Source organism: Corvus brachyrhynchos, unplaced genomic scaffold, assembly GCF_000691975.1.
Source record: "Corvus brachyrhynchos isolate BGI_N302 unplaced genomic scaffold, ASM69197v1 scaffold63, whole genome shotgun sequence".
NCBI classification, from domain to species: domain Eukaryota; kingdom Metazoa; phylum Chordata; class Aves; order Passeriformes; family Corvidae; genus Corvus; species Corvus brachyrhynchos.
Genome location: NW_008237227.1, coordinates 1,649,132 through 1,673,336, shown reverse-complemented (window position 1 = coordinate 1,673,336; position 24,205 = coordinate 1,649,132). Strand labels below are relative to the sequence as shown.

The 24,205-nt window shown below is 42.8% G+C and overlaps 1 protein-coding gene across 7 annotated transcripts in view; it reads left to right on the top strand.

Moving 5' to 3' along the window:
• Positions 1 to 24,205, top strand: part of STAG1 (stromal antigen 1) — a 174,680-nt gene that overhangs the window by 104,779 nt on the left and 45,696 nt on the right. For all 7 annotated transcript variants that reach the window (XM_017729424.1, XM_017729423.1, XM_017729422.1 and 4 more), the window contains 5 exons: positions 2,791 to 2,864; positions 10,548 to 10,671; positions 16,721 to 16,819; positions 21,639 to 21,718; positions 23,487 to 23,594. In XM_017729424.1, coding sequence (XP_017584913.1) covers positions 2,791 to 2,864; positions 10,548 to 10,671; positions 16,721 to 16,819; positions 21,639 to 21,718; positions 23,487 to 23,594 — 485 coding nt within the window. The remainder of the gene's footprint in view (positions 1 to 2,790; positions 2,865 to 10,547; positions 10,672 to 16,720; positions 16,820 to 21,638; positions 21,719 to 23,486; positions 23,595 to 24,205) is intronic.

The following is a 24,205-nucleotide window of genomic DNA, read 5'->3' as shown; positions in this document are numbered from 1 at the left end:
AAGCATGGCCTGGGAATAGCCAGGGAGGAGTGCTGGGGATCGAGTGTGTCCGTGGGGTAAGCACACCAGGGGCACCTGGGCAGAGGAGATCTCCTAGGATTAGATGGCTTAGTGACTCTGGGTAAGAATTCCTGATGTAATGCTGTATATTCCAGTGTTTAAATACACTGAATTGACCGTGGCATTCTGTGCTGGCACTTCCTCAGTTGATTCCTTGATGAAGTGCCATCCTCACAACCCCTCCTGAGCACATTGTGTTGGTCTTCACGAAGCGATAGAGGCACAGTTCACCAGCTGAGTGTGGCAAGTTAGTCTGAAGCAGAGGAGATGGAACAATTCCTGAAGTGTTTCATTCTCATGCCATCATCTAGAGGCCTGATGAGAGAGCTGAGCATGGAGCTCTGTCTTACGAATGAGATTTTCAGCCCGAGTGGATGATTTCTGTAGCAATATGCCACAAAGCAGAGAAAGTTGTCTTTTTAGTATCTGCCAGCAGTAATTCAAATTTTGTGCTTGTCATACATGTCTTTTTGAGCTTCTGAACCTGCTTGCAGAGTCAACAAGAGAATGCTTCCCTCATTTTTTACCTCTGTTTAAAAGGGGGAGTGTGAAATCATTTTTGCATTGGTAAGAGCAGGAGTCCCAAGACATAGATGCTCTCTCAAGATGCTTGAAGTTAAGCACTCAGATTCAAGTGCATGGTTTAGAAAACTTGAAAGTGTAGAAAGCAATTAGAGTTTCAGAGAAAATTCATTACTGAATCTAAAATACATTTGAGAATTGTATCTTCTAAATGTTAGTACACTAACATTTTAGTTTAGGTAAAAGGAGTATCACAAGGACCTACTGAATCTCTGATTCTGCTTCCACACCAGCTGTGCCCCAGCACCTGGGTACCTGTACCAGATGATAATTTACCATATTTATGGTGAGCTGTAAATTCTGTGCAGAAGAAGAGGGAGGAAGCCATCCATGCTGTCCCTTCCTCTGTGCTGCTCGGGCTTCTACCCTGCTGCTTCACTTTGCACTCAGTGAGACATCAAAGTACACTTTTCTCAGTAGCTCAGCTTTCTCATGGCTCAGGAAGTCCCATCCTCTCCTACCTCTTTTCTGTGGTGTGGTTTTATACCAACAGATCATTCCCTGAGTTCTCTGCGAGCTTCCCCTTCCAGGGCCCTGGTAGTTTTTCAGAAAGCCTTCTGAGGCTTCTTGGTTCATTCCCATCCTCATTTTACTGCACAGCCTGTGCTAGGCTGTCTCTACCCCCATATTTCCCTGCCTGTAGCCTGTGGAGTCATCCAGCTGAGGAGTGATTAGGAACTCACAGTCCCCTTTGGGTTATGAAGTCTCAAACAAGCATTTAGTCTGTGCATATTTGGGTTGAGCTGATGCTGCACATAGTGCTTTTCCCAGAGGCCATGTCTAAATATGCTTGGTTCATGTATGCAGAGCTGGTGTGCACCCAGCTCTTGTACATAATCCCTTTTACTGTGAAATTAGTTTCTTTGGCAGGCTTTTGACAATTTAGTCAAGAGCCCTCAATGCCTTGGTTTCCCCACATGGAAAATGGAGACAGCACCTCCTCACACTTTAGTGAACTGGGAGGCTTCACTCCCTGAGTTCTGAAGCTACTTCAGCTCATACTTGGAAGATGCAGGAGAAATATTTGGCTGAAAAATAGAAGCCCTTAGGTGAAGGTGTTTCAGAGCTCATGCCATGCAGGAGGTCAAAGCAGCTGCTCACAATTTTGCCTCTGGCTTTAAAACCTTTTATCTGTTAAATATATACATCAGTAATTATACAGGTTTAATTATTTTATGCATATATGCGCTCTACTAGCAAGGCTCTGTTGTGGTTTTCCTACTGAGAACGTGGGCAAATTTACATTCCCACACTGTCGTGCTGTGCTTGGACTGTAATGAACACCTTGGTGGAAGAATGATGGCTGCTCCAAAAGCTGATTGGATAAAATTGGTGTCATCTTATTAACAAAGCTGCATTTAGGTGCAATTAAGTTATACTTACTTAGTTTAGTACAAGATCTGACAGTATGAGAATACTGTAATTAATTCCAAGTTGTGTTAACATATTAATTGACACAAGGTAAGCTTCCCATAGTACTTGCAAAACATGCTCATATTACCCAGGAAGTGAAAAGATTTTTAAGAAAATGGTCTTATTTATAAAAGCATGCTCATAACACCTTTTCATTTGGAATTGGGTTTGGATTTTTGCAGTCTAAGGCCTGGATGTCAGGTGTGCTCTGATCCTGGAGATCTTCCTGCTTCTGAAACCCAGTTATTGTGGGTGCTGAAGTTCAAGCAACTGACAGTCTTTTCCTTAAGATTGAGAACATCTTCAACTCCTTTCCTTAAATAGGACATTAATTTTTTCAAAACCAATCTGTAACCAGCTTTGTTTCTGCAGCTGTCATTCACTCAGCTCTGTGTTTCCCTGTGAACACAGCACTGCTGACATTACTGCACACATTGTCTCTGCTTGTCTCATTTTCAGTAGCAAAAGTTGATGATCACTTCAAAGAACTAATTTGAGAGACTAAATTGGTGTTTGTAGTGAATGTTAATTTTCTTCCATTAAGACATTGCGTATATAAATGTAAATATTTGTATGTATATGCACACAATATAGGCACGTGCTGGAAAAGCAGAAATGGTGAATTTACTCAAGTGCTCTTCCAAGGTCTTCTAAGGTTTCCCAATAAAGAATTGTAGAATACCAAATTATAATAAGCAATGATCTTTTATTTATTTTGTGTTTTCTTTTTCACAGCTACAAGAGAACCAAGATGAAATCGAAAATATGATGAACTCTATTTTTAAGGGTATATTTGTTCATAGATACCGGTAAGAAAATGCATGTTCCAGTAGGCTCTGCTAACAAAGTGTGGTCATAAAGAAAGTCAAGGCAACTTCTGGGTTGATTTTCTTCTGATGTAATATTCTAGATGCTGCAAGGTCACTGTCAAAAGCACTTGAAGTTATGGAAGAACATACAAACTGTAACCTTCATTAACTACACACTAGAGCCGTCCACACAACTTTATTTTAATTCAGCAGACAGCTTTAAAGGCTTGTGGGAGACATGGGCTTTGAATCTTTGCATATTGAAAAGTTGTCCATGCTGGGAGCACAAAAATGACATATCTTAAGAACAATCAAATAATCACTGCATGTCATAGAATAGCAGTTGTCCTCCAGCCTGCATTTCCTTTCGTATGTCTTGGGTGTAAACAGCAAATCTGGAATATGGTTTACCAGCGAGCAGGAGTCTTTTAAAGCAGATTTAGGGTCGTTGTGCGTCACAAGATGCCTCAGAGCATCTGCAGCACCTTGGTGCAACCAGTTCTTTAAATGTTAATTGACTTGCTGAAATCAAAAGATAAAATTCAAGGGTACTAAACTATGCAATTAACCTTTCAGATTTCAGTTCTGCTTTAAAGGTTTATAATTTATGGAATCTTTTAGGAAAACAGCAGGAAAAAAGGGTGTATGAGAAGAGGGTTAGAGGGTGAAGAGGAACCCATAGTTCAGTTGGACAAAGGGATGATTGTAATTTGGAGAAAAGCACACAGGAAACGGGGAAGGTGCTCGTGCTGAGCAGTGTGTGAGGCTGAGCAGCACAGTGGGCTTGGAGGGTGTCTCCTCAGTACCTGAGCATGGACAGAAAGTTCATGGTTTATGGTTGGGAAGCCTTGAGCTGCTTGGCAGCTGGAGGATGGGAATGCAGGGCCAGCAGGTACATGAGTGTGCTAGATCAGTGTAGCACTCACACAGTTTTGTTAGGAGAGCAGCGTTCATGGCATAGGTAAAAAAGCTGAAGAAATTCAATTCTAAGAGTGTTTCCATTTTTATCCCTTCAGAACTTAGTGTATTATATCAAACAAAACACTGCTTTAAAATATCCTCTTAGTAGTTCATGCTCTTGTATGGGGTTGGAAAAAGACTCAGCCTTTCAGTGGTCTGCATTCTGGTGCTTTTTCTTTTCTTTTGAAATCCTCCTTTTGTAAAAAAGTTTCTTTTCATGCCTCCTGCCACCACTAACAAAGACCTGCTTTTGCTGATGTTGCTGTAACAAAGGAGAGGCCAAGTAAATAAACTCCATCAATGCCATGGAAAAGGGTGCCCATGGTGGCCCTGTTAGAGCAGCGGGGAATTGGCTGTAATCAGACAGGTGGTGGCACCACTTGTGCCACTGCTCAGAGAGGGCAGGAGGAACCTGTTCCCACTCTGCCCCCAGAGCCACCTGTGTGAGCACTCGCTGTCCCTGACCTTCTGGGGAGCCCCAAAGAGTCTCTTGGAACATTCCCCAAACTGTGAGTGATGGTGCACAGCAGAGAGCACAGAGTGAGACTCCTGCACTCACAGCTGGGTGAGAACATAGAGGGGGAAATGGCCTGTGTGAAACCCAGCTAACTGAAGACAAAGCCCAGGGGGGGTAAAATGTAAAGGATTTTGAACTATTATCTGCTTTCATAACTTCTTAATTTCTTGAACGTTCCTTTTCTCAAATAGTTCAAATTATTTATAAACTTCACATGATTTTACAGGCCTTAAACCATGCACAAGTGGTGATGATTTTGAAAGGATGTTATATTAATTATTCCCAGAGAATAAGTCCCACCCCTCAATATGATTCAGACTCAGCCACAGTGATTCATGCTTAGTGACCTTTGTAGCTTAAATAACAAGTCCTTGACCTAAACAAAACCCCCAAAACTGTTTCATTCAGAATGTGTCTTCCAACGAGTGTTGCAGTGAGGTTACATCTTCTTTCTGCAGATTGGCTTCCAATTTACTGGAAATTTTCAGTGCTCACTTCTCTCATCAAGAAAAAAAAAAGGTTTTCAGAAATAGCTAAGTAGTTTTCTAGGTATAATGCTAGTCTAGTGTGAACAGCAGATTTGGTCAAAAACTGAGGTACTCTTAATAAGCATGCAGGAAATGTATCCTCAGCCATTTGTTCTCACTAAGTTTCTGTGGCTTTATGATATATTTGATTGTCCAATGGTTTTTCTTACCCTTTTTTTTTTAACCTTAAAAAGGGGTTTTAAACCTTTTTATGTCAAAAGCTGAAAATTGCTTGCAAGGTACATGTATATAAAAAAAAGAAAGGGAGGTCTGTTTCTTCATTTCAGTTGTATCTGCATATCAGAGATGACTGAATCTCAGATTATTGCCACACAGCTGCTCAGATGTAATGAGTATTTGTAAAATGTTCATCCCTCTCATCTGTTATCTGAGGTGTCAGAGTTTTGGTTTGGCTCTTTCCATGCCTAGGACTTAGCACTGTGTGTCCAGACACGTTTCCCTCTCAGAGGGTAAGATTGAGAGATCTCGGATTTCAGTCCTACTTCATAGTATCTTTTTGTTTTGAGTGCTTGAAGAGGTTTTCCTCCAGGTGTGACTGTCCAAAAGAACAGAACTGTTATCGTTTTAGCTTCTGGCAGACCAGAATGGGGATCCTCACATTGATGGACACGGTTTTGGGAATTTATGCAGGACATGAGCCTGTCCTGAGGTAATGTTTTGTCAGTACTAGCAAATAAGGTAAACCCTGCCAAATCTAGATGGCATTGCCATTTTTGTGGAGAAGATGCTTCTGTCTCCTTCCAAGGTATTCCTTTGCCTGCTACAGTAAATAGGATTATGGTGACAAATTACATGGGAATTCCACTGTGGGAAACAAGACATGGGAAAAAGGAGAAGGGAGAGGGGTTATTGGATGGCAGTTTGGTGAGAAAGCACAAACCAGTCATCACAGGGAAATGGAAACCTAAACCAAACCAGGGGAAAGTCCTTCTCCCTGCACCCTAAGTGTGTTATCCTAAGGAGGCAAAGCATACCTCTTAGGTGACAAGGGAATGCATTATGTTTTTAGGTATGTTGGAAAAAACAGACAGAAATTACTGGTGTCAGTTACAGGCATAAAAAAAAGAGAAGGCACAAAGTTGCATCATTTAATTTAAGGGAGTTTGACCTTGCTATGGAGTTTGAAAGCACACACTGCTCCCTTCCCTGCAGAGCTGTGCCTCATAGTTCATACAAGTTCCTGTCCCAGCTTCCTCTTGGGACAGGAACTCTGGGAAACACTGGGGTCAGGGATACATGGAGCTACATCTCAGAATCCACGTCATGCCTTCAAACAGTAAGTTCCTTGGTCTGGCAGGAGCATTGGGTAACAACTAGTAACAGGTTATTGGGATAGATATTTGTAACAGGTTGTTGGGATAGATATTTATCAGCCTAGTAACAGGTTATTGGGATAGATATTTAAATATCTGCTCTGCACAGAAGTACTTGGGAATGGGAGTGTGCCAGCCCCTCCTGTGAGTGGGATATGCAGGGTTCATTCACCAGAACTTTCGGAAGTTGGCTCTGAACTCTTTTTCTTACCCTTCTTCTTTTATGGGGTCCTCATTCAGCTCCAGAGCTGAGTCATAGAAAAAAATAGTAGAAAAGACTTTTTTGTCCAGTTCTCATTACATCTTCAAAATATTTCCAAACTGCCAGGCAGAGCCAGGCCCAGTTCTGTCCAAGTGGCAGTGTTGTGGTCATGTGCAGCTGCTCCATTTCCTGTCCCTTGGGTGGGAGTTGGAGCTTCCATCCCACCAAAGGCCCAAGGCAATGAGTCACCCTTGGTTCTGTCCTCGTTAGAAAGTTTTCCTATAGACTAACTCTCAGCCCAGCCCATTGACTGAAATATCTCTATTTTTCTCTTCATATCTGGTTTGCCTGTTGAGTAATACCACATTCTTTGATGGTTATCTGCAGTTCTGGCTGTCTCAGAACAGGGTGTGAGAAGCAACATCTCCAGTGGTTCAATTGGGCAAGCAGATACAATGGGAGTAGTCATGCTCCTTTAGGAGCTTCCAAGAAGCCTTGAAGGAGTTCCTGCTCTGCTGGTCATTGTCAGGTCATGCCTTGGTCTGACTCAGCACTGGCAGTGCTGCAGGATGTGAGCATCCAGGGCACTGCACATCAGCCAGGTTTGCTTAGAGGGCTTTCAGTTTAGTCGTGATTAACCTCGTGAGTGTGTGATTGAACAGGCTGAAAGAACCCGTGAGCTGGAGCTGACAGTCACTCCAGCAACCCTGAGGAGCACACTGCTCTGCACCTGACATGTCCCAAATATCCATCAGAGACTCTGTGGCTCAGGTCCTGAATACTTCTGGCCTTAATCACAATTCTTTTGTGTACTTTGGCATGAAAGGTACACCCAAGTGGCACTTGGAGTGGCACCAGTAAAATCTGTTTCCTGACACTGTTGTGGTTTGTCCTGAGGTGTATGGGCCTGCCTTGTCAACCCAAAATTTCAAAAGGAAACTGAGAATTTCTTACCTGAACCCCTTCTGTCAAATCTTTTCAGAAGTTGCATCATGGAGGATCTCTTCACCCAGAGTAGGAACTTAGGCTGTGAATTGTGCTGCCAGTATTATCCCCATATAGACCTTGCTTTGCAGTTTGTGCTGAAAAGAGGGGTTAAATATATTTCATGTCTAAGATTTGTAGATCCCACGTTAGTTTTCATTGCTGTGCTGGACTAGATTCTGTTCCTTTCTAGAAGCATTTGGCAAGAAATACAAGCTTACATCACTAATTCATAATTGTGGTAATTAATAATGCATTCATTATTCCAAAAGCACTTCCAGTGCAGGTATAATTAGTATTTATATGTTCTTGTGTCATCCAGAAATGATGTGTATTTTCAAAAGGCTAAACAATTCATAGTGACTCTGACCAGAAGCTGTATAAAAACATCTAAGAAACTGTATAAAAATTAGAAGAGAAGAATTACAGTTTAATGACAAGCAATTACCACATCCATAGCAAAGGTACAAAGATTTTTTGGCTGTATTGTGTTTGATACAGCATTGTAGGGGCAGGGAGTCTGTGTTAGTGATTCCTGCAGGAACACAAATAACTCTGATTGTGGATAGTTACCTGGAAGGTGATGTGGAGTGGGAAGTGGTGTCTCACAAGTTCCCCTCCTTCTCCAGCAGCTTGAGTCTGTTTGCTGGTCTCACTTGCCTTATTTATTCATGATTCTGTCTCATTTTCAATTATTCTGGAGATGTTAAATTCTTATTACACTACATCTCTTAAGCAGTTGAATAGCTTTCTTCTTTCTGTCTTTTTCTTTTTTTTTAATTAGCAGCTTGGAGTGAGCATCCATAGTGCTGAGGGATCCCTGAGAAAGCTTTTGATTCAAGAAGCAGTTTTTCACTGTCTGCCTAGGGAAGCTTGAATGCACTCTTGGAGAAAACATGATGTTTCCTGCTTTTTGGCTGGTTGTGCTGCATGATTAAATGGTTGTTGACATTTAGGTTCTTTTCGGGATTGCCATTAAATCCTTCCAAAATCCTTTACAGTTAGTAAATTTATAAGGTGGTGAAATAACCTACTTGGATGTGAAGACTCAGGCTGTCATCCCTTAGTAAAAATGTCTTCCTGGCTACTTTGTGTTGCTGCAGATGTGGCTCCCCATTTTTTCTTGATTTATATTTGCTAGTCTTTTAGGTTTTTCCATAAGTCTTGCATTCTTCCACCTATATTTTGCTTTTAAAATAGTTTAAAAGTAACTCCATATAAGAGAATTGCTAATTTAGTTCAGTGTGAAGCAGTGTACAGTTAAACACACACCCATATATATGACAATAGTTGTAGTTTTAACTAAAACTTGTCTTCGTTATGGCTGCATTTCCCATAAGGAATGCAGTTTTTAACCCTTGAGTGTGATATTTAGCACATTGGTTCTTACCCTAGTTAAACCTGTTTGAGAAATCCCTGCTAGGAGCAGCTTGCTTGATGCCCTGCCCTGCTCCCAATGCAGCTTGCTCCATTGTGGGTTGCCCCTTACCTTGGTTCTGAGGTTACAGAGGCTTCAGGAAGTTGGACAGACTGGGTTTGCTGATGCTGTTGGGAAGCTGCTGAAATGAATGTGTTTCTCCTAGGCAAAGAGAGACAGTGGCAGTGGTCTGGTGGTATTCACACAGATATCCCCCTCCTGTTACTGCATTAAATGCATCACATGCTCTTCATGCTTTTCCACTGTTGCAGCAGTACAGTTTCCTCCCTGCAAGTTGAATTCAAATGCTGAGACTTGCCTGGAGAGGTCCCCCTGGCCGTGTGTGATGCTGGGCCTGGTTCATGGTCCCTGTGGGAGCCGTGGGTGCCAGCTCGGGGTCTGGAAGGCCAGGGACAGCACAATGCCACTGGATGAGCTGGGCCAGCCTGCAGGAGGGAAGTGCATAGTTCCAGTCTGGAGTCACCAGGGGTTTGCTGCACTGGGTTAGGGCTGTGAACCTGTGCAGTGTGTCTTGACCAGAAGAGTGAGGGCATTTTATTTATATTTTGTAAAATTGATGACTTTCAGAAAAATGCAGTTGCTCATTTTTGCAGCTATTCTCTTGTTTAAAGCTTGGAATTTCTTTCTTTCCTTCCCATAAATTAAATTTCATTTCGGGACTCTGTTGGTCTGGTTTCGAATTAAATTGATGTTTATTACTTTTCCAAACAGATTTTTTTAAAAATAAAAATTCAAAAGCAGGGTCTCAATTACAAGCAAGTCCAGTGTTTGCAAAGCACCAGGCATTCCCTTCTTCTGAGCAGTGACTCTTTGTGTTCCTCTCGTATTACAGCTGAAATTTGGAACTGTGAGGCAGTGCCAGCTGGAGTGGCACAAGTGATTTCTCATGGTAACAGATGTCCCAGAGATGGAATTACTGAAGGGACAGATGGCCCCCATCCCTTTTCCCGTTGTTTCGTTATTAGTAAAGATGCCATGCTCCATGTCAGGCAGGCAGGAAAGTGCCACTCAGATGGAAAGCATTTCCATCCTGGGCTCCTTAGGTGATCTCTCCAGTTTCCTGCCACCCCTCCTAACTAAGCAGCTGATAAGTCTGCCTGAGATATATCTTTGCTTCTTCCATGCCTTGCCACAGTCAGAACGTAGGATAAAGGCAAGAAAACGGGAAGAAACCAATGCTCAAGTGCAAAATTCTCATGGGTTTGTTGTAGGGGTGTTCATGGGGGGTGTGAAATGAAATCTCTTTGTGTAGCAAATTCCATTGTGCACCTCTGGCAGGTGCCTTTGGCTAAACCAAATAGTTTCTCCCACCTTGCAATGGTTCTGCACCTCAAGCTGGAGACAGGGCTGCAAAGCAAATGTCAGTGATGCTGTTTCAGAAATGATTGTCCGGAGGAGGTTTGTAGCTTGGGTTCATAATTGTCTTTGAAAAGAGAGAGGTTAAAGATGGAGTAATAGACTAAGAAGCAAAGTAGGGTGAGAATTTTTTTACATAGAGGAAATGTAGGAGAATATATAAATACTGAAATTATTACATAGATCAGTGAGTTCAAGGATGTAGAGGAACGGAAAATCAGTGAGATGGCAGTAAGAACTGACAGGCCTCACACAGTGAGGTTCATGACAAGTAAAAGCAAAATATTGTAGCTATGGCAATGGGAATGAGAAGTATATATGTCTATAATCTGGCTAATCCTTGTTCTTTTCTTTTTCCGTATTAGTGATGCTATTGCTGAGATTAGAGCTGTCTGTATTGAAGAAATTGGTGTCTGGATGAAAATGTACAGTGATGCCTTCCTGAATGATAGTTATTTAAAATACGTTGGTTGGACGCTACATGACAGGGTGAGTATTGTGTATGCCCACACTCAGCAGAGTGCACTGGAGGCAGCTGCTGCTGTGCTGCCCAGCACAGCATCATCCTTGGCTTACAAAGAGGTTGTTCTTTTTCCTCACCTGGTATCTTTCAATCAGGTCACTTGCAGGTATTGGCTTAAATTAGGAGGCAGTACTCCCAGTCTGCTTGGTCCATGTCCTTTTCATGTGTTCAGTCTCTGCTGAAGTATCTTGATAGAAATCCTTCCACGGGGCTTTTCTGTTGATTACAAGAGAAAGAGAAGTGTCCTCAGAGCACCCCTGAGAGCCTCTGTGTCTGAAGCAGAATGGAAAAGAGATTTCCATGTGTCTTCCATTTACATTGCCCAAAGGTTAGGGGAAAAAAGGAGATCTGTGGTTCCTCAACAGACACCAGTGGCTCCACAGCCAGTGGAGTTATCATCAGTTCACTTTCCCTTCCTTGAAGAATCTTTTCAAGGTTCTCTTCAGCTTTTTCTTCAGAAAATGGTTGAAACACCAGATGGAAGCAGAAGAGGTGCTTTTCTGGCTCAGCACAGTTCTTAGTACTGATGGTATCCACCCAGTTCCTGCAGCAAGAGGAGCCCATTGTGGGTGCTGACAGAGGACTTTGCACTTCTGCCTGGGGGTTTTGTACACCAGGCAGCAGTGGGACTGCCTGTGCTCCCACTCCCACCAAAACCCCTGGAATCACTTGTTTAAACTTTCTTGCTAACACTATCCAAGGAATACAAAGGAGACTTACTGAGCTGTTGAAATGCTCATTAATTTCCAGCATCCTGATTCAGACTATTCTCCTTTTCTAGGAGCACTGCTGGAAAACAATTTTAAGTCTGCAGTTCGTTCTGATGACTTGCCTAACTGATAGTTAACAGCTGATTCTTTAAAAATACTATTTTTTTCAATAACTTCAAACATCATCTTAATATTTAGGCTCTGACTCAGTCACTCTTGTGCTGGATTGTGAGCAAGATGAGTTATACAGACATTGGCTTTCACTAATGATAGAAGTCAGCTGCTGCTGCTGGTTCTTTTAACTACAGCTGCCTTCATTTTGGCATCTGCATCTTGCCTTCATTTGGATGTGCAATTCACTTGCTAAGAGTGCCCTTTCTGCTTTACACTAGACATGGGACTTCTTTCCAAACCTGTAGCTCTCAAACTTCTCCTTTACAAATTCTCCCCAAACTTTTACATTAGATGCCATTGAACAAAACTTGATCAGGAGGAAGATGCTGCTTACTGCTCCCATCAGCCACGACCACTGTCTGCCCCAGAGCCACTGCACTGTGTCTCAGGGAATGCTGGACGTGGAAACAGCCGTGGCAGTGCCTGGAGGGACAAAGCTGCTGCTCTGTGTCCCTTGGTGGTGACGTTGTTGTGCCTCACAAGCTGCCATGCTCCAGGAGGAGACAGTGTTGTTCAAGTTAGCAAACGAGTGGGGAGGTCAGCTGAGGTTGGAGGATCAGGATTTTAGGTGTGTGGAGGGCTTTGTTTTACTAGGACTTGTAATTTAAGTAAGTTATCCCTTGAATAATTGCAGTGGATTTTTGGGAGCACATTCTAAACTTTGTAGGACATTTCCGCAAAGTAGCACCTCTGGAATGTAGTGGGGCTGCACTTCTCAGCTCTCAGCCCCCTCCTAGTGTCTTTGAAGTCCATCCATTTCTCACATCACTCTCTTCACCCATCTGTGGCATCTCACAGTTTCACCTGTCACATCCAGCAATTTCTCATGGCATGTGCAGTATTTTCTCACATCCTCTTCAGCTAGTTGAACCTCAGGCCAGGGTCTGGTTATCTGCCTGCAGCCTTAACACATATTTATGCCTCAGGTTTTTTTTAAATTAACATGTTCTTTCATATCAGAGGAATTTTGAATTACAGTGTTAGGGTAAAAAACTGGACCATTTGGAGCAGGCACAGCAGAATTCTATCAGACTGCTCTCGAAGTCCATCCATTTCTCACATCACTCTCTTCACCCATCTGTGGCATCTCACAGTTTCACCTGTCACATCCAGCAATTTCTCATGGCATGTGCAGTATTTTCTCACATCCTCTTCAGCTAGTTGAACCTCAGGCCAGGGTCTGGTTATCTGCCTGCAGCCTTAACACATATTTATGCCTCAGGTTTTTTTTAAATTAACATGTTCATTCATATCAGAGGAATTTTGAATTACAGTGTTAGGGTAAAACTGGACCATTTGGAGCAGGCACAGCAGAATTCTATCAGACTGCTCTCCTGCCTCTGCTTTGCAGGATTTTTTGCTGCAGGCCACAGAAGTGCCTTGGGGTTCTAAGTCTTTAAATCACTCAGGTGTTTAATGTCCCAGTCCACCTGATAGGTGGTGGGGTTTTGTTGATGTCGTGGATGTGTCATGTGCAGAGTGAGACAGACTGTAGGCAGAATGGGGCAGGTGTCAAAGGATGAAAAGGGAGAGAATGGAGAGAAAGAGACATCTTGGGAGGCACAGAAAGGAGGGTGGAGGTGCAATAGGAAGAATATATTGGAAAAAGATGGAGTTAGAGCCAACTGAAAATGCAAAGCCTTCAGAAGTACAAGATTCCTCAACAGCATGGTTTTCATTGGCACCACCTGAAAAACCTGCCAGCTGGTACCCAAGTTTCTTGATTTTGCTTTGCTTTGATCAGGAGATAATTTTTGCTATAATTGGTATTTAAAAAATGAAGGCTGAGGCAATAGCCATAAGCTATTTGCACTTCACATGAACAGAAGTCACCCCAAAATTATTAACTTCTCTGGAAGATTGCTGCTGCAGAAAGGAGACAGCAGTGAGGAGATTCTCGAGCAGTTCCATATTCTGCTTCAGAAGACATACAAATTAAACCACAGGGAAGAACAGTTCTTAGCTTCTTTGTGGTAGGTCCAGTGTAGTCTTTCAGAGGCAGGACACAGAAATTTAGTTCCCTAATTTGGAAAATCCTTACATTTTGTATGTTAATGCTGTCTCCCAGATTTCAGACAAATGTCTATAGGGATTTTTTGGTTTTTATAGATTCTCATTTGAATGTGGCTTTCAAGTTTTGCCTTTCTCTACTTTTAAGCATCTTCTTCATTCTCGTGTATCTGGGAGCATAAATTAAAAGTGTATAAACTGTTATATAATTGCATTAAAAAAACCCTCTTGAAAATAAAAGTGTTAAATTAGACTGTTCAGTCTTAATTTTCACCTACTTCATTGACACATGGAACTGTTTTGAAACCATAATTGTCTCTAGATACCTGGACAGTCACGGTTCTTAAAACCTTCCTAACACGTAAGGAAATGCTTTTTCCTTCTCTGCATTCCTCTTACTTTGCTTTTTGTCTGTTTCTTTGGAAAGGATGAACCCAGGGTCCTCTGGAGCAGATGTTCCTCTTGTGCTTGACCTCCTAATTACTTAATTAATTAGTTAAATAAATTAATCTCTTAGTTTACCAAGACTCTTGCTGTCCTCCCTGTCCATCCCTGGTTGCAGCTTTTATGCTGATATAAGTTTCTTAAGAATCACCCTAACTTGAGCATTCCCACCCAATTACTTCCTTGCTAGGAGGTGTTTGGGGTGTTCAAAGCTCCTGTGAGCTGGATGATTCTCACAGTTACCAAGAACCATCTCGTGTGTGGCGTGTTGAGGGTCTGTGGCACATTGCTGCTCCTCCAGTCTGGACTGGAGTGCATCCACACACACCTGCACCATACCCTTCTCTGCTTCCTGCCCAGCTCACTGCTCTTTAGGCTTCCCAGGGTGTTCCTGCCACTCCACTGACTTGGTTTTAAACCTTCTTACCAGGGTTAGCAAGCTGATGTGCAGGAGCTCTTCCCTCTCCAATGAGGTGAATTCCATCCTTGACCAAGAGTTTAGAAAACAGACTCGGAGAGAGTCCCCCTTCATCATTCTTCTGCCAGAAGGGCAGGCATTTCCAGGGTTTGCCTCTGCATCTCTTGGTCCTGCTCCCAGCCAGAGGCACCAGGTGTAACACAACCTTTCTCTCTCTCTTCCTCACCTGCTCCTGCAGTCCCTTCTCCTCAGCTCTGGTCCGGGATGCTTTGGTTAGGGCCTGGCTGCAGTCTCCTGGCAGGGCATGCAAGGAGCCATGCAAGGAGCCTGTGCTCAGGGTGTGGCTCCTGCCTGCCTGGCTCCATTTGCTGGCTTCAGGGCCTGGACTGAACTCTGGGACCATGGATCTGTGGAGTCTGGGGAGGTCTCCAAGGGCTTTGGGCTCCATGGGCTCAAACAGTCTGAGCCTGTTGTGCACAGGTCCCGTTGTGGGTGAGTTTTACATTTGGCCATTGGCTCACAGGTGGGACAGGCTCCAGTGCAGCTGTAACTAAAGCTGCTGCCTCCCTGTGCCTTGCAGTGTTCATACAGGCCAGAACTAACCTGATCCTGACCCTCTGGGTACCCTCAGTACACTGAGGCCATCAGAGGCTCATGTCCTGTGAGCACTGATGGCTCCAGACATCCTGGGCACTATGAGCACCAGAGGAGACACCATTTCTGGTACTGCCACACAGGTGCTGTTAAAAAAAGAATGTCAAGCAGCGTTTCTTTGGGCTTTTTTAGCAGTTGATCACATCCATGTAATTTTTCTTCAAGAAAGTTCTTTTCTGTACCTTGAAAGATCTTATGATAGATCCCTTTAAACGTAGCTTACATCTCACTGCCTTTCTCTGCAGTGGTAGTCAAAAAGAGCCTTAGAAGAGAGCGCAAGTGCTCAGAGACTCCTCATGGACATAGAGAGATGATTTCTCAGGAACAGTTGTTCTTCATGGAAGTTCTTCTGAAAATCCAACTTCTGTGCTGCTTTTGTCTTCTATTTGAATTTTTGAAATAGATGTGAAGGAGGAAAGAAACTTTAAAGTCGGGATTTATATCTTCTGTTTTTATGTCAGCCTGTGAATGTTCTTTCCGTTTTTAGTGTGAGCACTTTTTAAACACAGACTGGATTCTGGAATAGACAGTTTCAGAAATGAAGCCCTCTGGGTATGGAGTTTTATTTATGAAGTTCAATGGTTCATTTTAGTTCTTGAGCAGCTTAAGGCCTTAGACTTGGTAGTGTCTTCACTTTCATAAAAGTAAATTGACAGTGCAGTGAACTCTACAGATCATATTTGAGTAGATTTGCGTTTATAACCTTTTTGCTATCCCCAAATATTTTTCAACAAGAATACCTAGTTTGCCAAGATGGTGCAGTTGAGTTGTCCACCTGCAGCACAGAGGATCCAGTCCCTCTCTTCATCAGCAGGGTTCCTGTAGGACACAAAAGGCCCTGTCCCATGACACCCCCATTTCCTGCCTGCAGCCCAGCAGACCAAAGCAATTCCCAGCTGAAGAGCAGCTGGGAATGAGCTGCTGCCAGCAGCACAGCTCAGGCACAGGGACACAACCACCACAACCACCCCTCTTCCCACGGGCTCCTCGGGCTGTGGCTCAGATGTGTTGTTCCTGTGGCAGCCACCTGCTCCCCACTGGAGGGTCTCTCACACCTTTTCCATCCTTCAGCCTGTGCTGTCCTGTTGTGAGGGATGGAATGTAAAACTTTTGGGGATAACAAATGCAATGTGTGTTCCCTGTGTCCCTGCCCTCGAAGTTAGTTGAGTTGCTGAGCCCGTGCCCAGTCATTTTGAGCCCTTGTGCACTGATTGTGAACATGAGCTGTCAGTCATGAGGTGCCTGTGGGCTCCTTCCTGAGGACAAACAGCCACACTGCCTGCACCAACCACCTGGAGATCCTACATCTTTATTTTGGATTTACTTGCTACATTCTTTATCTTTTTGGGGAGTCACTTGAAAGGGAAGCACTAACAGACATGTAAGTGATGGTACATTAATTCTTTCTATATGCAAATAGGAAGAAATTTAACATTGTGGGTGACTGCATGTGGGTTTTGGTTTTTAGCTGAATTGCAAATTGGCTTTAGTCATTTGCATAAAATTTTAAATGTACATTAAACAAATTACAGTATTATGTTTTTTAATATTCATGTGCATTTGGTTACAGTATTCTGACAGCTAATCTTGGTGTGTTTTATTTAGCAAGGTGAAGTGAGGTTGAAGTGTTTGAAAGCTCTTCAGAGTCTGTATACCAACAGAGAGTTGTTTCCCAAACTGGAGCTGTTCACTAATAGATTCAAGGTAAGAGAAAATACAGTTTTTGGAAGGAGGACAGAAAGTAAAAGTATCATCATCCTGCTCTGGTCTTTGGGTCGTGTCTATTAAAAATAAACTCATTAGTTTGTGACAAGGCTTGTAACTGCACTAGTAAAACTGTGTTACTGAATGCTGAAATGAAGCCAAATCCATTTCACAGGGTTTATCTGGGAAGATTTGTCAGACTTAACCAGGATGATTATTTATCTTTATGTATTACTGATAACTTATATATTGTCATTATTCAATCTGCCTGTACTTACTTAATTTTAGATTTATTGAATTTAAAGGATGTATACGTACACAATCTAAAATATAGCTGAAAGTAGCAGCCAATAACAATAGATTGTTTGTTACACAGTTTTTTTTAGCTCAATAAGGGCTTGTGTTTGGAGAGGGAGTCACTTGGATGTGCATCACAGTCCTCCACACAGTGAACTGGCCTTGCTGTAGAGCAGGAGTTCACATTTTGCTTCTAAACCCCCTGAGCCAGATTGGGCCTTCAGGAGAGAAGTGCCAGGGGGATATTTCAGGGGGTTTTTATTAGCACAAACTTTTTGCTTAGTATCTGGGTAAGAATGTGGCTGTTAATTCACTTTGTGGTCTGGCTGCTTTATTTTCCAAGTGAACTGTCTGGAGAGATGGGTGTGGAAGCACTGTCCCTGCTCCTGTTTGGATGCCTGCTGAGGAGAGTGTTCAGGCACTGCCACCACGTCAGCTGCTACCTCTCCCCATGGCTTCTGTGTTCTGCACAACACACTGCTGTGGGAAAGGCTAGCCCAAGGAAAAACTCATTCATCTCCTTTAAGTCTTTATTAGAATGCTGATGAAAAAAATTTGTTTAGAAAAGAAACAGAGCTGACTGGTTTCTTTTAACTTAAATCATTATTATAATGCTGATAAAAAGTTCTGTTTAGAAAAGTGGTGGTTTAAATATTTATAAATACTGTGCACAAGACTTAAACTTCTCCCTGTAGATTTTTATGCTGCTTCACTGGCTTTGTCTACCATTTCACAATTAATTCCTCCAGTTTGATCTAGAAAGCAAGAAAATTAGAAAATTAGTCATATTTTCCCTGTATGTAAACAATTTATAAAAACATGGTGATCAGCCTTTTACTACATTCACTTGAAATGCAGAAAAAAGATGTTTAACCTGCAGTAAAGCCTAGGTATTGAGGAAGGCTTTTTTCCAAAATGATAATGATATAATAGAGCAGACTCTTTTAAGATAACATTTAAGATAACAGTCTTAAAGGGTAGATTAAATAAATATCTGCCAGCAATGAACTGAGTGTAGTTGACTAAAGTCGGAGATAAAACTGGATCATTTTGTGAGACCACTTAAGGGCCTGCATTCTTCTAATTTTATAAAGCCAGTTTCTGGGACTGTTGCAGTAAAGACAAAGTTTCCTCTCATAGGAGAGAACCTGGCAGACAGGTTCAGACCTCAGACTGCTTCTCTAATGTCTCCTAAGTCTGGTTTGCTTTATCCTCACAGGACAACCAGAAAAATGGACCCTCCAACTCTGCTGCTTTTCCTGTTCCCTCTGTGCAGACTTAAGTTTTGTTTGTATTTGCTGCTTCTGTAATTCCATTTATTTTTAAACAAGCCACTAAAGCTCTCGTGTGCTTTTATCTACTTCTCTTTACTAGAAAATGTGCTGGTGCTGCTTTGCCAGGATCCCATAATTTGTAAGGGAAAAGACTGCTTTGAGGATGAACCTGTCCCATCAGCAAAACTTGCAGGACAGCTGGAGACACTTTGGGCAATAGTTATTCAGTAATGTACTCCAGCAAACTACAGGGACATGAAACCTCTAAATACATCCTGCTTTTCACAGCACAGACAATTCTCTTAAAGGAAGCTTGGTTAGCCTGTGCATTGCTGCTTGGCTTGGGATGGCACAAGGAATTTTCATTTCTGTCAGAGAGGTTCAGAGGAAAGGGAGCCCTGTTAGGAATTCATCTTTCTTCTGTCCCATTAAAGCTGGTTTTACTACAGAAATCTGTATAATTATGAAATAAATAAGAAGAAAAGGTGTGCTCAAAGTCTCTGTGAGCCTAGAGAACAGATTTGTTTAACAGAATGATTAATCAGTTTCAGTTTCTGCCACATCAAGAGGAAAAAAAAGCTGGCATGGCCCAAATGCCTGCACTTGGATTTACAGCTGTGCTGTCAGGGATGTGGCCTTTGGCACCAGGATGGAGCAAAGTTCCAAATTAATGCTTTTTGAATCCCTGATACATCAGCTAAATGTCTTGCTGCCACAGACTCTACCACCACCTCTTTGAGAAACAATTGACCTAACTGCCATTTTCAGTTCCATGGCTGCTTATTTATATTTCTTCATCAGAATTTAATCGACCTGCACAGTTCAGCTGGTGTTCAGTTCAATCCATTCAAACTGAGAGAAATCTCTCTAGAGGTCTTCTAGCTGTTAAAAGAATAAATTAATTTGATCCAGAGTGCCTTGTGCTGGAGTGTTAATATTTCACCACCTTCCAGAGAGCTGTGACAAGGATGTGATCCTGTCCCTTTTTCAAAGGAAAGATGCCTGTTCTTTCCAGCACTTGTGTTTCTTAGAGTAGGTGATAAGCTGGAAAATAAGCTTAGTCCATCAAAACAAAAATTTGTCCATCAAAGAGAAGACTTTTGTTTTCCATCAAGAAGTCCTGTGTGGCACAGCCATTAAGTGACCCCACATGGAAAAGCTGTGAATTAATTAACTCCCCTGCAGTCAGTGCCAGACTCCCTCATCCCTGACCCTGTCTCCACAGCCTGGGAGCAGAAGGAGAGGTTGGCTCTTAGTCTGCCTTGTTCACAGCCCAGTACAGGATGGAAACTGATCTCCAGAGACACTGAGAATTTCAAGTCAGAAATAGAGGCCTGTGCCCTGCTCTGCTGCTGCACAATGGTGCAGGGAATCTCTGTAAAGGCAGATTGAGCAGGGGGGGTTGGAACTTGCTCGGCCCCAGAAGTTACACCTGCAGAGGCACCAGGTGTGCAGGACTTGCTGGGAAGGCTCTTGGGGCCTGGCTGGCAGGTGCCACCACACAGAGGTGCTGGCCCCAAGGCAGAAAATGACACATCTGTGCTGTTTATTTTAAGCCTGATATTTTGGGGGGAAAATTGAGAGAATGGTCTTTTTGGATAAAGAAGCCTTCTCACGTCAGTTGGTTTCAAAGTCCCAAAGGGCTCCAGATTCAGAGGGTACCTCCTGCTCTGTGGACAGGAGAGAAAATCCCCTCTCTTCCAGGCTTTTTTCAGAGATGCAGAAGGAGTTTTACACCTGTGTGCTCACTCAATGTGAGCTAGTTCCCTCCCCGAGGTATCCTGGGGTGTAAGATACACTTTGAGGGAATACATGAAATTCCACTGAGACATTTAAGATCAGTACACCTGGCTGTTCTTTCTCTTGGTGCTGTTATTGGTGTTCCTCGGCCAGGACCCTAGGAAAAGTTGACAGCAGTTTTGTTGTCTTGCTCATAACAGAGTGTCCTGTGTGGAAAGTTGTTTCATTGGGTCTCTTCATGGACTTCTCACAGTCTTTTAAACTGTTTACAGCTACATGAAATGTATCAAATTCCCCAGGAACTTAATAGTGATTGATAGAGGCTCCTTCAGCCACAGGGACAAAAAGTGTCTCTGCTGACCTGGTTTTGTTGGGAAGTAACACCTGAGACAGCCACGATGCATTCTTTAAGTACTGATCTGAAATTTCTCTATCGAAATAAACACCAGTTGCTTGATGTTCCCCTTCAGCCCTTAAATGCATGGAATACTAGAGAAAAAAGGTGAAAACCTTTATTTTGTCCTAGTTTGTTCTGGTGACTTTCACTGTTGTTGCCTTACACTTCCCTTGTTTCTTTCCCAGTCCCTGATTTCTATTTTTTCATATCCCAAAATGTCATAGAGTACCTAGTCCTTCTTGAACGAGTTAAGCCAGAGAAATCAAGTTTTATTTTCAGATGACCTGATTTCTTTTCAGTAACTTGATCAGTCAAGCAAAGAGCACTGAGACATACTGCATTTTTATGGCTGGATGGAAATTCTCCCCAGATAGGAAGGACAAAATACACCAATCACAGCTTTTTGCCAGTAAGCAAACGGAACCGAAGGAGAAAGAAGCCCTTAAAAGACTTCTCATAACTACAGGGTCCTTAGAAGTTAGAAAATCATTTGATTTGACAGGAAAATGATGTGCTTGTCTTCACTGGAAAGAGTATGGGAAAACACCAAGTCAAACCATGGAATTCCCCACTTTCCTGGAGAAGCTCTGTAGTGTTAATTCTTGAGATCTACTTCAAACCTTCAGATGTAGACAGGACAAAGGTCACAACTTTACAGGCAATCTGCAGGTGCATGAATTCAGGTGTGATTTCCTTCACCCTATTTCCATATATGCAGTGTTCTTTCCTCTGAAATGATTTGGTTTCAGGGGAATGAAGTGGGGCAGTTCTTCTGCTGGTGTCCAGCCTAAGTACGTGACTTTTCAGGAAAGACCTGTTAAATTAACCCAGCCCAGAACAGTGCTGGAGCTCCCAAGTCTCCTGCCTCCCTTTCTGGCAAGCACACAAGGATAAGGACTGTTGAAGCACTTGCTCCTGCTGTTCCACTGTGCATGCAGCACCCAGCTAAGGGGTGCACTGAAAGGTTGGGTGATCCTGCGGGGCGCTCCTTCTCAGGGTGCAGTCAGAACATCTTTCTCTCCACAAGTATTTCTTTTGTAATCTCTAGAATTTCCCAGCTGCTGGCTGTGCTGTGTTTGTGCCCTGTCACTGACCCCGAGTTGCCTTGCAGGACCGCATTGTGTCCATGACCCTGGACAAGGAGTATGACGTCGCTGTGGAAGCCATTCGATTGGTCACGCTCATTCTCCAGTGAGTGCTGCTCCAAACCCCTGCATTCCCTTGGAAAATCACCTAAACCAGTAACATTTGAGTGACTTGAGTGCTTGGCTTGTGTATTGAAGTGAATGTGTTACTTTACACTTAGTATGAAGTTGGACTGAACATATAATACAGACAGGAAGCTCAAGTAAGATATTTCATTTCATGGGAATATAGGAGGCAAAGTGTAAAAATGTGTGGATGTTTTGGAGCCATTAGTGCATCCATTGTGTGGAAGAATGCCAAAGGGCATTTCTACCTTTTGCCAAGGGCAGAACAACTGTCCTCCCAAAACCAGTGTCTGTGGGTGACTCTTGCTAGAATAACTGCAGCAGTAACACAGATCCACTGCAGGGAGGGTTGACTGATTTCCTGGCACAGCTGAAAATAGTCACATGGTAAGACACCTGCTGCCAGGCTTTTCCATGTGGGGATGCAATGGCTCCCCTGAGGTAAGGATCATGTCAGAAATCCTCCCAGGTGCTGATGTGGAACCAGCCTGTCCCCAAGCAGCCTCATGAGTGTGCACCTGGAGGGGCACTGCTAGGCTTTTATAATGTATCTATTAAAAGCTGTACTAAAGAACATCTGTTTTACAAGCAGATGCATAGAATTTTTGCTTCATACTTTATATCCAGTGGCTCTACTTTGAAGAATGTTTTTGGACATGCAGAATTTGGACAAAAGATTGCACTACCCTTTCCTTAGTAGAGAAGTCTAGACTTCAGCTTTTTATTTATGGGTCACACTGTTTTAAAGAGATTAGCCTTGTAATATTAGCAAGAAATGAAATCTTGCATCTAGTGTTTTATTTTTAAAGTAAATATAACTAATATGATCAGAAATGACATGTAGAGCACATCTCTTCCCTGCAATAGCAATTTTTGGGAACACAGTAAGTTTTAAGGTCAAAAATTAGCCAGTGCACTTTTTTTTGTCCGCTCCTGCTTTCTCTTTGGTTGCCTGTTGAAAGCACAGGCAATGCTAAATGCATTTAGCACCAGAAGAGTCAGGGTCACCTTGAAGAGATCAGGGAAATGTTCTGTCAGGTAGGAACTCCAAAAAGGTGTCTGGAGCAATCCTGATGGGGAATGACCAACTAAAATTGTGTATAATATGCAACCAAATGATTTACAGTCCTGCTACATAAATGGTTCTGATGGATGCCAGCTAAACAGGGATGGAGGTAACATCCTGACTGGGACAGTGCTGGTATTTTTCTATCATTTTTGCTAACATTCTGGGACAGGCTGCCCAGGGAAGTGATGGAATCCCCTTCCCTGGAAGTGTTCAGAGGTGGCTGTCGCACCTGGGGACATGGACTAGTGGTGAACACAGAGGACCAGGGTTAATGGTTGGACTCAATGAGCATGGAGGTCTTTCCCAACCTAGGGGATTCTGTGATTCCAGGTTTTTACTTTATGATGTTTGATGAGTGTGTGGCATCTTGCAGTTTGTGCATTGTAGTTTGTGTGATGGACTAAGGAATAAGCAGTGATTCTGATCTTTTCATAATACTATTTTATCTCTATATTGATACAACTGGGAGAAGGAAATCAGAGAAACTTCCAGTCTCACACGCCCTTTAAATGCCTCTGTATTTTGAGATTGAACCAAAGATCCTTGAAGTCCTTGTTCAACCATTTAGGATTTTGTGGGAAGTGAGCCAACCTTGTAGCTGTCCCAAGTGAGCTGTGGGAGGTGAGGGGATGGAAATGAAACCTCTGCTGCAGTTCAGGTGTTCCTGTGACTCTTTCAGTGGGAGCGAGGAGGCTCTGTCCAATGAAGACTGTGAGAATGTTTATCACCTGGTGTACTCAGCACACCGGCCTGTGGCAGTGGCAGCTGGGGAGTTCCTCCACAAAAAGTAAGTCATCAGTTGCCCTGGAATAAGACCAGATTTGTGAATGCTTCCTAGAGAGGTAAGGTCAAAAAGCAAAGAAGGAGTAGAGGGAAATATCCCAATTCAGCAAATCGGGTATTTCATTTAAACCAGAGATTTTACTGTCTTGTTTAAACAAGACCTGAGGACTTGAAGAAACCAAATGCACATTTTTCCTGGTCTACAATGCAGATAACTTTTCCTAACTCCTCAAGGGTTAAATATACAAAGACTGCATAAACTTCTAAAGTTGGTTTAAGTCCTGCAGCACTTGATGAATTCCTGGTGTGGTCAGATACATACATTGGGCTGTAGTCAGTGGTAGTCTACCTGATACATTAACAGTCATAATTTCTATCAAGAATTAAGCCAGTTTACTTCAATGTTGTGAACCTGGGAGGTTTTTATGTAGCAATAATTACAAAATTTGTTTATGAATTCACTGCCTTCCCCTGAAAATACACTGCATTATGGTTACATCTCTCATGTCCTCACTGTGCCAAAGGACATGAGCCAGCTTTTCCATGAATGTGAGTCACACCACCTCAGTAACTGTGACCACGGCATTGCCACATCACAGGAGTTACCCTCTTCTT